This window comes from Dunckerocampus dactyliophorus, chromosome 1, assembly GCF_027744805.1.
Source record: "Dunckerocampus dactyliophorus isolate RoL2022-P2 chromosome 1, RoL_Ddac_1.1, whole genome shotgun sequence".
In the NCBI taxonomy this organism is placed as follows: Eukaryota; Metazoa; Chordata; class Actinopteri; order Syngnathiformes; family Syngnathidae; genus Dunckerocampus; species Dunckerocampus dactyliophorus.
This window is the reverse complement of record NC_072819.1, coordinates 33,773,240-33,787,436: the sequence shown is the minus strand read 5'-3', so window position 1 is coordinate 33,787,436 and position 14,197 is coordinate 33,773,240. Positions and strand designations below refer to the sequence as shown.

General features: G+C 43.0%; 1 protein-coding gene across 2 annotated transcripts; it reads left to right on the top strand.

Annotated features, from left to right (window-relative positions):
• The first annotated feature begins 4,257 nt into the window (after positions 1–4,257).
• kcna2b (potassium voltage-gated channel, shaker-related subfamily, member 2b) lies at positions 4,258–11,306 on the top strand. 2 transcript variants are annotated; one of them, XM_054788179.1, is made up of 4 exons: positions 4,258–4,526; positions 4,621–4,765; positions 5,288–5,423; positions 5,917–11,306. In XM_054788179.1, the coding sequence occupies exon 4, from the start codon at positions 5,994–5,996 to the stop codon at positions 7,494–7,496; it is 1,503 nt and encodes a 500-aa protein (XP_054644154.1). In that variant the 5' UTR covers positions 4,258–4,526; positions 4,621–4,765; positions 5,288–5,423; positions 5,917–5,993; the 3' UTR covers positions 7,497–11,306. The 2 variants fall into 2 exon arrangements, with proteins under 2 accessions (XP_054644154.1, XP_054644066.1); XM_054788091.1 differs by lacking the exon at positions 4,621–4,765.
• Positions 11,307–14,197: the final 2,891 nt, after the last annotated feature.

Sequence of the window (14,197 nt, the reverse complement as noted above, 5' to 3'; positions counted from 1 at the left end):
TCTGAGTCCAGGACTAACAACTGACAGTGAAACCACAGCCAAAATCAATAGAGTACTCTGCTGTGATGGTAAGGACATATCTTACCATGAGAGCAATGATGGCCGGCAGACTGGCTATTCTCAACAGGTAAGTAGAGTAGTTGCTTCCAAGGACAATATCTAAATAGATAGTTCAAAATGTCAGGAGACCAGAGACTGAAAGGACAACATATATTGGGGTGCTCTTTGAATAATTAATAACATACAGAAATATAAGGCTCGTGAAAGGAAAGTAATATTAATAATCTGTTTGCGCACTGATGCTGATAGTATGATGAAGCTTGTCAGTGACTTCTCACCTGCTGCAGCAGCAGTAGAGGTCGTCTAGGACGTGGCTCCTCCCCTGCGGTGTGTTTTAGTTGGATATGCGCCTTCTTCTTCCCTTCTGTGTGTGTCTCTTACTTGTGCCCCTCCTCCAAATGTCCTTATTGTATAGGTAAACACAAAGGTGTTATGGGTGCTTTTGGTTTGCTGAACCGCACAATGATAATCAATAATGTACAGTATGTACAAAATATAAGAACATTTGTATGTATATATAGAAGTTATCATAGAAAATGGCTGTTGTCAACACCGTATGTTAACCATGGTTGGCATGTAAGTGAACATACTGCATTGCAGAATGTAGTATAATTGACACATACAGTATGTCAATATCACATGTTGTTTCAAATAAGCTGCTATTTGTCCTCTTTATAAAGTCCTATGGTTCCGCCTGGTCTGTGTGGCAGAGCACAAAACAAAATCAGTGGATCCCACGATGAGGTTTGGCACAATCTGAAGGTGAAAAGGTACTGGAGACAGACAGGATACTGTAGGATCTAAATTTGTTGCTTTGTTAATGGCCTTTTAAAGTGCTAATGACACCAAAAAACATATTAATCTTGTTATTTCTGCCGTGATAAATAACATTGAGAGCCATATTTCCTGTATTAGATGTGTGCTTAATGTTTAAATATTTATAATTTTTTATAATTTCCATCACTTCTTCCGTGTTTCGAGGAGGCCAAGCAAGCGATGACAGTTGCGGACAGCCCCACCTGAAACTTAAGCTTCACTACAACGCATTCTCTGATATTATCCCCACTTCAGGGTGAATTTCTGTTGTTTGTTATACATTTATTTATATCACGCCCGCTCGTTGTGTTGAAGGCTTTTGCTGGAGCGCTCGAGGAGTAAGCATGTCAAAATCACCACTTCATTTCGCTCCTATTTCATAGTGGTTTATTTATCTACGACAGCAGTGTGACAAAAATGTTTTTTTAAGTGAATGCTTTCATTTTGTTTTTGTTTTTTTCAAACTTTTTTTGTTGTCATGAGCACTTTAAAAGACTCATCAACTCTGTTCCAGTCAACCATTTTTAGCAATAGATGGCCACATGCATTGGAGAGAAGGCGACCACCCATGTATTTCTACCAATATTTTGTCATTAGGACTTTGTAGGAAATGGTAAAAAAAAAAAAAAAAAATAGTAATAATAACACTACATTTTGTTAGTGGTGACAAAAGGGACAAAGAAGAAGAGAAAAGAAGACAGGGGGGGCAATACAGAGAGAGACACCAACACAAGCAAAAACAACAATTGCAACAACAATAACAAAGCAACAGAAACAAACAACAGGACTACATCAGCAAATGTCTATTAAGGTCATAAAGACCATAATGGAAATAACAAAATAATATCAACAGCCACAGTGATAATACTGTATCGAAACAGTCGTGCTTATTAGTGGTAACAGTGGAAATGAAACTATTAACTATAATAGTGAACAGATTGGCAATAACTGCAAGTAATCACCATCGCTTTAATAAAACCAACCGAGACAACTGGACTTTTTCTGGCATTTATGTGCATGCGTACCTGTGCAACATTATTACCCCACATTATTTATGACACAAAAACAACATAGTGGTCTAAGTGGTCTCGTGATCGATACTGCAATCAAACCAAGTAATTATGAATTATAATTGGCAAAGATGATATACACTACTGGAGCCCAACCAGAAAGGTTGTTGCTATCAGAAGTAAATCATAGCCTGTGGGTTAGGGTGAACATTCCACTCAATGTAAATTCCTCCAAATGTCCACACTCTAAATGTCCTTCACCCTAGCACTCTTGGAGTGTACCATTTAGAGCATCTCTGTGAACACTGTGGAAGGATGATGAAATGGAGTGCAGGTTCCACTGGTCCGCCATTTAAAGATTGGCCTTTCTTAATTTATATTCATGGATGGTGGCAGTTTAACAGTTTCTGGCCATCAATCATCCTGCTTATGTAAAGAGTCACTTGCTCTCAACAGACACCTTCAGTCAGAGTGTAAAACTGATTACCAGCTCTCTTCTCGGTGAGCTAATGTTGCATTCCCTGTGGTCCTATGTCATCATCCTAATCAGTATGGTGACACTTTGATTGGAGTAGGATTGCGTATCATGGTGAACCTGACCTTGGATTGTGCAGAATGGCAGCGCAAGGAGGATCTATATGGGGATATAGGAAATGAGGTATACCTCTCTGGAGAATGGTGCAGGATATTTATCGTTAATATGTGATTCCCCTTTACTGCCTGAAGACATATCTGGGTTTCCACCTGTCCTATTTCCAAGCAGTGGAGGAAAGATTTAATCGCTGTACACTCTTGTATAAATTCCATCTACTGTAGTTCATGATTGCATTACAGTCGTATGTGTGTATGCCTGCATGTGCCTAATAGGTCTGGGCAGTAATTAGTGGGCTGTGATACAGTAAGCAGGTCTGTAAATAATCAGAGCATTGTCAGCAGCTCGGCAAATTGTATTATGTAGGCTACAGCCTCTGTATTGTAGACTCAGAGGCCCTTTATCCCTGTTAAAGGTACAATTTGGTCTTTTCACTATATAAAATGTATTGTACTTTCAGCGTTAAAATGACGGTAGTAAAAGTCCATTTCTGCCTCTTAATGTACAATTTACGAAATGAACTGACCCCATACAGGGTACATGTGTGCTCCCAAACATAAAAGTAAAAGTCCAGGAGTACCTTATATTGACGTTACCATAAGAAACGCCATGCGTTGACCCTAATGCCATAAAGAGAATTAAAAATTAGCAACTTGATATAATATATACACATGGTTAAAATTGCTGGTACCCCTACACCAAAGAAGGAAAACCATCCACCCATCCATCTTTTATGCCGCTTATCCTCACAAGGGTCGCGGGTATGCTGGAGCCTATCCCAGCTGACTTTGGGCGAGAGGCAGGGTACGCCCTGGACTGGTGGCCAGTCCATTGCAGGGCACATATAGACAAACAACCATTCACACTCACATTCATACCTATGGACAACTTTGAGTGTAATCTAACATGCATGTTTTTGGAATGTGGTAGGCCAACGGAGATTCGAACCAAGATTTTCCCAATCTGCTGACTGTATGGCCAACATGCTAACTACTAGGCCACCATGCGGCCCAGAAGGAAAACCCCATAAATAATAATAATTTGAAGCTGACAAACGTGATAGTACAGAAAAATGTACTGAAAATGAATGAAAGGAATGGATCACCTCCACCTCACGCTGAAGCAGCTAGCGGTAACACAAGGTTCCCCTGCTGTGCAAGCCACTGGGTCGTCCCGGCTAGGTGTCGGAGAAGGCGTTTCTCCATGCTGTGTCAACATAATCCTCACTGCTTGTCTGCTGTAATCCCAGTAACAATTTATGATCATATATTAACTTCAATCTACTGTAAAGGCACAATCATAAATAAACTGTAGCTGTCCAACTACATGTGGACCTGTAGCTTGATTTACAATGACACTGATAGCAAAGAATGTAGAAATTGTGGTTACATTTTTTACAGAACCAGTCAAATGTTTGGATTTACTTACTTACTACAGCTATAAACGAGGTGTTTATTGTTGAGTCCCAAAGGAACACATCCTGAAGGCAATTATTTGTGAAGTTGGGCAATTATGATTTAGTTTTTAAGCAGTTTATTTATCTTGAGTCTGTGGTCTGGTCACACAAATTCTGTATTAACTGTATCCAGTGCGTTGCATTGCGTAATACAAATAGCTCATAACAAGAGATTAGGAAAAAATAATTATTTCTGAGTGATAAAATACATATAGATTACGTTTTGGTGCCGCGATTTCACTGTGCATTAGGTGATGATTCCCCTTTAACTTGGCGCACTGGAGTGTCGGGAAAGAAAGGGGGGAGAGCACCAGTGTGGGGCGAGGCGCGCCATGCAGAAGCTTAGTATGCACTGCGATGCCCAACTGCAGCCCACGCATCTCCACGATGGTGGATGTAAGTGACAGATGAGAGACGGGGGAATCGCAGGCTGCTCTACACGGCCGTGACGAGATGGCACAGCCGCTGGACGTGCGAGTCAAATAAAAGGCAAGAAGGATAAATATGAAGGCTCACTACCACCGCAAAGGAACACTTTAAGAGGAACCAAACTGGATAACATTTCATACATCTGCGCATCAAGAGAAAGAGGGTGAATTCCTGCATGTCATTAGCTACAATAATAACACATAACGCTGTAATATGGGTTGTTTAGTGCATGAAAATAACTGTGGCTGCATCCACAGGAGAGGGCTTCAAATGGCTTGAGCATGTTTGGCACCTGTCACTCCCAACTCACCAGCGACTGCCAATCAACAACAGTACATGGTCATGTTGAAAAGACCCAGTGCATGAGCTTGGCTGCTTGCCTGAAATGCCTGACTAGGATTGGTGGGTTATGGGTTATGAACATTTCCGTAATATGCATTATCTATGTAGTCATGGATATTCTTTATGAGGGTAAATGGCTGGGATAAAGTACTATATACAGGTATATATATATATATATATATATATATATATATATATATATATATATATATATATATATATGTCTATCATTCTGTGGATGATGTGAATTTGTGAATTTGCTTTAGCAGCTGATTTTGGAATCTAAAGTATACATAATGACATCAGCATCTCCGGCAGCCTCCCTTATTCAAGTCTGCTGACATAAGGCTGGAAGATCTGTGGTGCTCCATCCCTCACTGTGCTAAATAAAACATTTCAAAAAGTTGCTCACGCCTGTAGTATCATTTAACCAATGCAACAGCACAACACCAACCTGTAGCCCTTACAGCTGCATCATCCCAGCATGTATCGGCTGCTCATGTGAGCTGTGAGCGGAGGGAGGTAACTCCAGCATCCTCATCCCTTGTGCTCTCTCCCGCTCTCCCTGCTGCCTTGCTGCAGAGCCGGAGTTTTTGGTGATGTATGGCTGGAAGTAAAGTGAAGAAGCTGCTTGGACGGCAAGGGGTGACTTTGATACTTCTGCTGGGCATGTTGAGCATCAACGCTGCAGCAACTCTAAGCAACGCAAATAACACAGGTTGGTCATTATTATTTATTGCAGAATGCATGTGTTTGCCACACTTAAAAATCATGTATGTTAAAATTTAGGGGTAATTAGTGGTTTGTTGGGCATAAAGTCTCTCATATCACATTTCATATCATCTCATATCATACAGGGATAGAAAAGTAATCTCAGTCATTGTGCACAGCACTCAGCGTATAATCGGATCTGTTGGTTGTAATTGCACCCTGCAAGAGCTGATACAGTATTACTGGATGGCATATTGATCCAACAGCACGCTCGAATGAGAGAGAACTCATAACCTAATACTCAGAGACAAAGTGGAGCCGATGTGCTCAAATGGTTCGGCCCCTCCTTGCTTGTGTCTTCCAAATGTCCAGGCCTTGCTTATTTGCAGGATGTTTTGGATCTAACCAGTGTTTTGGGGGAGACACCACACACTATTAAGTCAGTGAACATTAAAACACATGGTAATTATATTAAAATGACCCTTTGTTCTACCTTTTAGGTCTTCAAAAGTGTATCTTCAGTGGCCAAACTTGGCCCCACCTCATTTGAAAGCTGCAGGTCCCATCACCTTCCACCATGACGGTTGCTACCAACGACCCGACAGATGAAGCGGCAGCACATCCGGGTCAGCCTCATGACCAGTACGACCCAGAGCCGGATCATGAGTGCTGCGAGAGGGTCGTCATCAACATCTCGGGTTTACGCTTTGAGACGCAGCTTAAGACCCTGTCCCAGTTTCCGGAGACACTCCTCGGCGACCCCAAAAAACGAATGAGATACTTTGATCCCCTCCGGAATGAATATTTTTTTGACCGCAATCGACCAAGTTTTGATGCTATTCTTTATTATTACCAATCAGGAGGGAGGCTGCGCCGGCCTGTTAATGTCACTCTTGATATTTTTTCTGAAGAGATTCGCTTCTATGAGCTGGGCGAGGAGGCTATGGAAATTTTCAGGGAGGATGAAGGTTTCATAAAGGAAGAGGAGCGCCCACTGCCAGAGAATGAGTTCCAGAGACAGGTGTGGCTGCTCTTTGAGTACCCAGAGAGCTCAGGTCCAGCTCGCATCATTGCCATCATCTCTGTCATGGTGATTCTTATCTCGATTGTTAGCTTTTGTCTGGAGACGCTGCCAGTTTTCCGAAACGAAGACGAGGAGATGTACAATTATCCCTTCCAAACTATTTCCAATGTCACTACGACTTATGACACATCATCATACTTTACTGACCCTTTCTTCATTGTGGAGACGCTTTGTATCATCTGGTTCTCATTTGAGTTCCTCGTCAGGTTTTTCGCATGTCCCAGCAAAGCTGGATTTTTTGGCAACATCATGAACATCATTGATATTGTGGCAATCATTCCCTACTTCATCACCCTTGGCACAGAGTTAGCAGAGAGGCCAGAAGACAGAGAGGCAGGACAGCAGGCTATGTCCTTAGCAATTCTCCGTGTCATTCGTCTTGTCAGAGTGTTTCGCATTTTCAAACTCTCCCGCCACTCCAAGGGACTCCAGATCTTGGGGCAGACTCTGAAGGCCAGTATGCGTGAGCTCGGACTCCTCATCTTTTTTCTTTTTATTGGCGTCATCCTCTTTTCCAGTGCTGTTTATTTTGCCGAAGCAGACGAGCCAGAATCCCAGTTCAGCAGCATCCCAGAGGCCTTTTGGTGGGCAGTGGTTTCCATGACAACCGTGGGGTATGGCGACATGGTCCCGACAACCATTGGTGGAAAGATCGTGGGCTCTCTTTGCGCTATCGCTGGCGTGTTGACCATCGCGCTGCCAGTGCCAGTTATTGTGTCGAACTTCAACTACTTTTACCACAGAGAGACGGAGGGCGAAGAACAGGCTCAGTATTTAAATATCCCCAGCGTGCCTAAGGCCAGCTCAGCTGATGACCTAAAGAAGAGTGGCCGCAGTGGCAGCGGGTCAACTCTCAGTAAGTCGGATTATGTGGAGATTCAGGAGGCCGCCAACCACAGCACTGAGGACTTCAGACCAGAGGGCATGAAAACAGGAAACTGCACTCTTGCCAACACCAACTATGTAAACATCACTAAGATGCGTACGGATGTATAATGTGAGATATAATGTCAGCTATTATTAATCTGGCGTCTGCAGAGACTGGAACAGGAAGCTAAAAATGGGGCCCCTGATTACCAATAGTTGGGGTCCAGTGTTGGAGTCCAAAGCAGGTGAAAAGTTAAGTTAAAGTCAGCAGGAGAAGACCTTATGCTTGCTCATATCTGAGAGAACTTGAGCACATCATAGACCTGCAACGTGTCTTATATGGGATATCATTAGCTTCTGCATGGAGTTAGTCTTATATGACAGTAGTTGTCCAGCTCGCAAACGTAGCCAAATAGTAGCCTAGGAAGTAATAATCATTATTAAAAGCCTAATGGGACCACTTGTTGCTACCTTATAGTACCAACTGCGGCCAGAAGACGACGCACAATAAGATAGGGATGATGTTTATTTTAAAATGTAAGTGAGGCCATACTGTCAGCAAAATGTGTTGCTCCAACTGCCAAGGTCCCAGCTGTACTGTCAAGATCAGCAACAGTGGAAGACAGTGATGCTAATACCCATCTGGTCCGATGGTCATTTAATGCTCGCTCTGTAAAAACAATAGGTCCCTTAAGAACCTAAGTGCACTAGCATTCTTCGCTTCTGATTATCTGTACTAGTGGTCTCCGTAGAGACCAACACATGCACCACGGGAAAGTGATGCATATGAGGACCACAAAAATGCACTACTTTCTAATCTAATACCTAATAAATCGACTTGTGTTTCCTCAAGAAGCATTTGTGGATATACAGGAGGTACACACCATCAAGTGTTATCAGCCAATATCGCCGAAGAGAGTGAATGTCTCCTTTATAAATCGCAGGTTCATTTGGTACTCAGCTGATAAAGAAGATAAAGAATGAAGGTCGCGTTGTACATCCGTGCCTATTTGTAATTTTATTTAGCTTTGCCTTTAAGTGTCTCTTTAACTGCCACCCAGCCCAACTGTAACAGGAATACTATTTAGTTTGACCACACTGCCCGACATAAACAATGCTGTCCTTAACTTCATAGCATTCCATCTTTGTAGAAAGAGACATGTGAATAAGTAACAAAAGATGTGATATTTCATCATTTGTATTAACACTTATGACAGCAGGGGTAACTTATTGCTTAAATGTACAGCTAATTAAGGCTTTTACTGTATTAACCCTACCTACCCAAGAAAGCATGAGGAACACATAAATAATAAATAAATAGCAAGCTTTGTCGTGGTGCGCTTTATACAATACAATAAAATGCATCATGTATTTTTATTTGCTCGCTGTTACTTAAGAAAACGTGATAGCAAAGAACCAAAGAAAAACATGGTGCCACCTGGATTAACATCTTGGGTTGTAAAAAACAGGCATGCTCAGAATTTATACAGTAAATTTGTGAACCCATAGACTTTGAACAATCATTCCAATGGTGCCCATAAGCCACTGCAGACCTGTAGGTCACATTCTTCATCAGCATTTATCAATCAATGCTATTCTGCTCTTGTAGTGCTGCATGTCTTTGGAAGTAATCATGGTAGCATGCATTAGTATGAATAATACTAGCAAACTGACTCAAATACTGTATACTCCATTGTATTTATAGGCACTGCAGGCATTATACAGTATGCAGGAAATGGAAGACATGGGTGCTTCATAATGATGTGTGATGCTTGTACACATGCACCTTTGTATTGGGTTGCTATTTCACGTATTATATGAGCTTCAAACCATGTGAAAGTGACCATTGTGCAAGTTCAGGAAGACAAAGAGTCACTTCACCATGAGATGAACAGAGAAATTAGTGTGATGAGAGATAATTCCTTGTAAGAGAAACCTGTGACCCTCAGTTCAGACATGATTAGTCTCTTATTCCTGTCAAGATGGTTGCTTACTGAGCCTCTGAGCACCTATTTTGTCAATGACACTTTGTTTCTTCAGCCAAGTATATCTCAATCGACTCAGAGTGTCCATAGCTGAAATTAAACTGTAAAACCATCATGTTCAGGGAGGATGCGTAATATTGAGAAAGAGAGCATTCAGCTTGTATCTCTACAGTTTGCATATTCTTCAGCACACTGTTTACTGCTTGAGTGTGTATTCACATTCATGTGTATAGCAAGCACAATAAAATGAGGGGATTCGAACATGAGGTCAGATCTCTTGTACATGCATGTGCTGAAAGACAAGCTGAATGATCAATCGAGGGCAGGAATTAAACCATTGGAAAGTTAGATAAACGCTGCCTATACACTTCCTGAGGTTTTTTTTTTCTGATGTGTATTTTCTATGTGCACTTTTATGTCTTTACAGTATGTGGCCTGAAAGCTGTATGTCAGGACCTCCGTGAATCATATTTTGGTCCACAAACACAAAGTTTTCAAAAACAAAACATGCCATTTGAGCAACCATTGTGACAGGACACTTTGGATTAAGAAAATCAGCACAGGATACACAAAACAACTCAACTGATGATTACATATACAGTATATATCTAGTCTGTACATGCAGAAACACACTGCCTACAAGCGCACACTTGTACTGTAACATCTGCTGTCCATACTGACACCTGTGGTTACATCAGTCAAGGCCACCAATGCAAATACAGTAGCCAAGTACATGTTGTATTGTACTAGCACCTCGGCTTTACATTACATGACGGATGCTTGTGTGGCATGGAATCTAAGAGTCTGCTTGCAGAACTTGTCCCACTCAATGACGTATAGATTCAAGATTCAAGATTCAAGAGAGTTTTATTGTCATGTGCATGGTAAAACAGCAGTTATACCATGCAATGAAAATCTTATTCTGTTCATTCTCCCAAGAAAAGAAAGAAAACAAATGAAAGAATAAGAACATAAGAAACATAAACACATAAACATATATACCAATAAATTAAGCAACAACAACAGACGAGACATTAATACAAGTAAATAATACAAATAAATAAATAAATAAAGTGCTATGAGTGTGTGCGTGTGTTGCGTGCGGCGTGTGCGAGTGCTTCGTTGAGGAGCCTGATGGCCTGTGGGTAAAAACTGTTTGCCAGCCTTGTGGTCCTGGACTTCAAACTCCTGTAGCGTCTGCCTGACGGTAGGAGTGTGAATAGTGAGTGTTGTGGATGTGTGCTGTCCTTGATGAGGTTGTGTGTTCTTCGTAGGACTCTAGATGTATAAATGTCTTGCAGTGTGGGGAGGGCTGCCCCAACAATGTTCTGTGAGGTCTTGATCACCCGCTGGAGTGCCTTCCTATCACGTGTTGTACAGTTACCGTACCAAACAGTGATGGAGGCGGTAAGGACACTTTCGATAGTGCATCTGTAGAAGCAACTCAGGATTGTGGTGGACATGCCAAATTTCCTCAGTCTTCTCAGGAAGTACAGTCTCCTTTGGGACTTCTTCAGAATTTGTTGGGTGTTGTGAGACCAGGTGAGGTCCTCGCTGATGTGTGTGCCAAGGAACTTGAAGGTTTTCACCCTCTCCACCTCAGTCTCATCAATAAACAGGGGTCTATGCGGCTCCTTTTCCCTTGTTCTTGGGTCGATGATCATCTCTTTAGTCTTATCTGTATTGAGAAGGAGATTGTTATCACGACACCAAGCTATGAGGTCCGCCACCTCTCTTCTGTATGATGTTTCAACACCACCAGTGATCAGTCCGATGACTGTAGTGTCATCTGCAAATTTAATGATGCTGGTGTTGTTCTGGGAGGCCACGCAATCGTAGGTGAAGAGCGTGTAGAGGAGTGGACTCAGCACACACCCCTGTGGGGTCCCAGTGCTCACAATTCTTGAGCTGGATGTGCGGTTGTGGACTCTGACTGACTGGGGCCTGCCTGTGAGAAAGTTAAACACCCAGTTACAGAGGGAGGGAGACAGGCCAAGTGTGAGGAGCTTATCTGTGAGTTTGTGGGGGCTGACTGTATTGAATGCAGAGCTATAGTCTATAAATAGCATTCTGACGTATGTGTCCTGGCCCTGTAGGTGAGAAAGGGCTGTGTGGATGGCAGTGTTGACTGCATCATCCGTGGACCGGTTCTGGCGATATGCAAACTGTAGAGGGTCCACGGTTGCCGCCGGGATGCTCTTTTTGATGTGGGTCATGACTAATCTTTCAAAGCACTTCATAACAATAGGAGTGAGTGCTATAGGGCGATAGTCATTCAAGCAGGTCACGTTGCTCTTCTTGGGTACGGGCACTATGGTGGTGGACTTAAAGCAGGTCGGTACAGATGCTTGTGCAAGCGACAGGTTAAATATGTCAGCAAGCACATCAGCTAGCTCTGATGAGCAAACCCGAAGTGCACGTCCTGAGATGTTGTCTGGCCCTGCTGCTTTTCGTGGGTTTGTTTTGTTTAGAACCCTGCGCACATCAGCTGATGTCACCATGAGAGGTGAGTCCTGTGTGCTCCCCAGGTTCAGCCACCCTCTCTGCTCATCAGGAGTTTGGGTATCAAAGCGGGCATAGAACTCATTCAACTCATCAGGAAGTGTGGTTTGGCTGGACGTGGCTACGCTACTCTGCTGTCGATAGTCTGTGATGTGCTGGAGCCCCGCCCACATGCGCCGAGGGTCTGAGGTGGAATAGTAGCCCTCCAGCTTCTGTCTGTACTGCCTCTTGGCCTCCCGTATGGACCTCCTCAGGTCATATCTGGCCTTTTTGTAGTCATCAGCGGTGCCCATGACAAATGCAGTCGAACGAGCACGTAGCTTAGCCCTTACATCACAGTTCATCCACTGTTTTTGGTTAGGGTATTTTCTGTAATACTTGGTGGTGGTAACAGTCTCTATGCATGTGCTAATGTAGCCAGTAACAGCAGAAGCATATTCATCCAAATCAACAGTACAATCTTCCCTCCCCGCTGCAGTTTTAAACACATCCCAGTTTGTGCAGCCAAAGCAGTCCTGAAGTACTTGATCAGTTTCTTCATTCCATACTTTAACTGCTGTACGTACAGGGGGAGCTTTTTTAAGAAGTTGTCTGTATGTTGGATAAAGGAATATAGAGATGTGGTCAGCCTTTCCAAAGTGGGGTCTTGGAACAGCCTTCAAAGCACCTTTCATGTTGCAGTAGACTTGGTCCAGGATGTTATTTTCCCTTGTGGGAAAGCTCACATGCTGGTAATATTTGGGGAGGACAGTCCTGAGGTTACAGTGGTTGAAATCGCCAGATATAATAAATACAGCGTCTGGGTGTTTGGTCTCGTGTTTATCAATGATGTCATGCAGGAGGCCTAGTGCATTAGCAGTGTTAGCTCGTGGTGGGATGTAAACAGCAGTTAAATACACAGCGCTAAACTCACGAGGCAAATAAAAAGGTCTGCATTTCACCATCAGCAGCTCAATGTCCTGCGAGCAGTGCTTTTCCATCGTCTGTACGTCTGTGCACCACCGTTTGTTTACGTAAACACAGACGCCGCCACCTCTGTGTTTACCAGACGCTAAAGTCCGATCTCCCCGGTAAGCAGCAAATGATTCCAACTGGATCGCCGAGTCCGGTATATCCTCCGTCAGCCAGGTTTCTGTGAAGGTGAGGACACAGCATTCCCTGATCTCACGTTGAGCTGTAATCCTTGCTCGTAGTTCGTCCATCTTGTTTTCAAGAGAGCGGACGTTGGCTAGCAGCAGGCTTGGTAGCGGTGGCCTCGTCGCTCTAGCTTTTAGCCTAGCATGCAGGCCGGCTCGCTTGCCTCGTTTACGCCTCGGATGCTTTGCTCGCCGGGTATTCAGCTCACCAGGTCCGCAGGCTGCTGCGTTCTCCCGGCGCAGAAGAAAGGCAAAGTCTGAGAGGCTAAATGAAGGTTCATGGTGAACCCTGCCGATGTTCAAAAGTGTCTCTCTGTTGTAATGTACTGCGTGAGTGTGTTGAATGTCCAAAATGAACAATAAAATAGCAAAAAATAGAAAAACACGGGAGAGTGTCACAGAGACGTCTGCCACGGAGGGCGCCATCTTTGATCCATATTATATATTTGATTCATGTGGCACTGCATTGTTTTGCACTACTATTTGTATGTCATCGTTAGCTTTCTTGTGTCGTTGTGTGTATGTGTACCGGCTGTCCCTTGCCATGCCCTCCACAAGGACTTCCAATGAATAAATACAAAGTTAATGTGCATAGAGAATTTAGTCAGTCAAAATGAATTGTAAATTTTAAACCTAATGTGAGTTATACTGGTCATGAGGATAAAACAATATCAAAATGTCCTGGAGTTAATGTGTCTTTTTTCAGTGTGATGCTCCTTGTGTGGCCAAATTGATGTGTGTAACTATAATTACGAAGGTAGTTGCCCTTATGACCTTTATTGTGTTATTTTGCATGATTTTGTGTAAAGAAACCATGCATCCAGTATGAATAAGAACAACACATTTAAACAGCAAACTCTTAGTGCAAAGAGTATAAAGCCATCAACATGGAAAGTTCCATATTACGGTACAGTATTGATGAAAGCATCACTGGGGCCCGTGCCCATTACAGGAGGAGCATTTGAGTGGACTGTAGACCTGCACCTTTGTGATGCTCTTCTCTTAAGTGAATCTTTATGTTGCTTGTCTGTGCTGTACAGTGAAAGCAAAGTGCTCTATTATTAACCCGGGACGTGAGGTTTGGTCGAGAGTAGAGCAAAACGTCCTTGTCTCCTGGTTTAGTCAAGTACAAACAACCTCAGAACTTGTGTTATCTGGTGCGTCTATACTGTAGTGGCAGAAAATGTTTGTCTCTCGTAGACGTTCT

Excerpts from the sequence above, each read along its gene's own strand:
- kcna2b (XM_054788091.1), top strand. The coding sequence starts at position 5,994 with ATGACGGTTGCTACCAACGACCCGACAGATGAAGCGGCAGCACATCCG.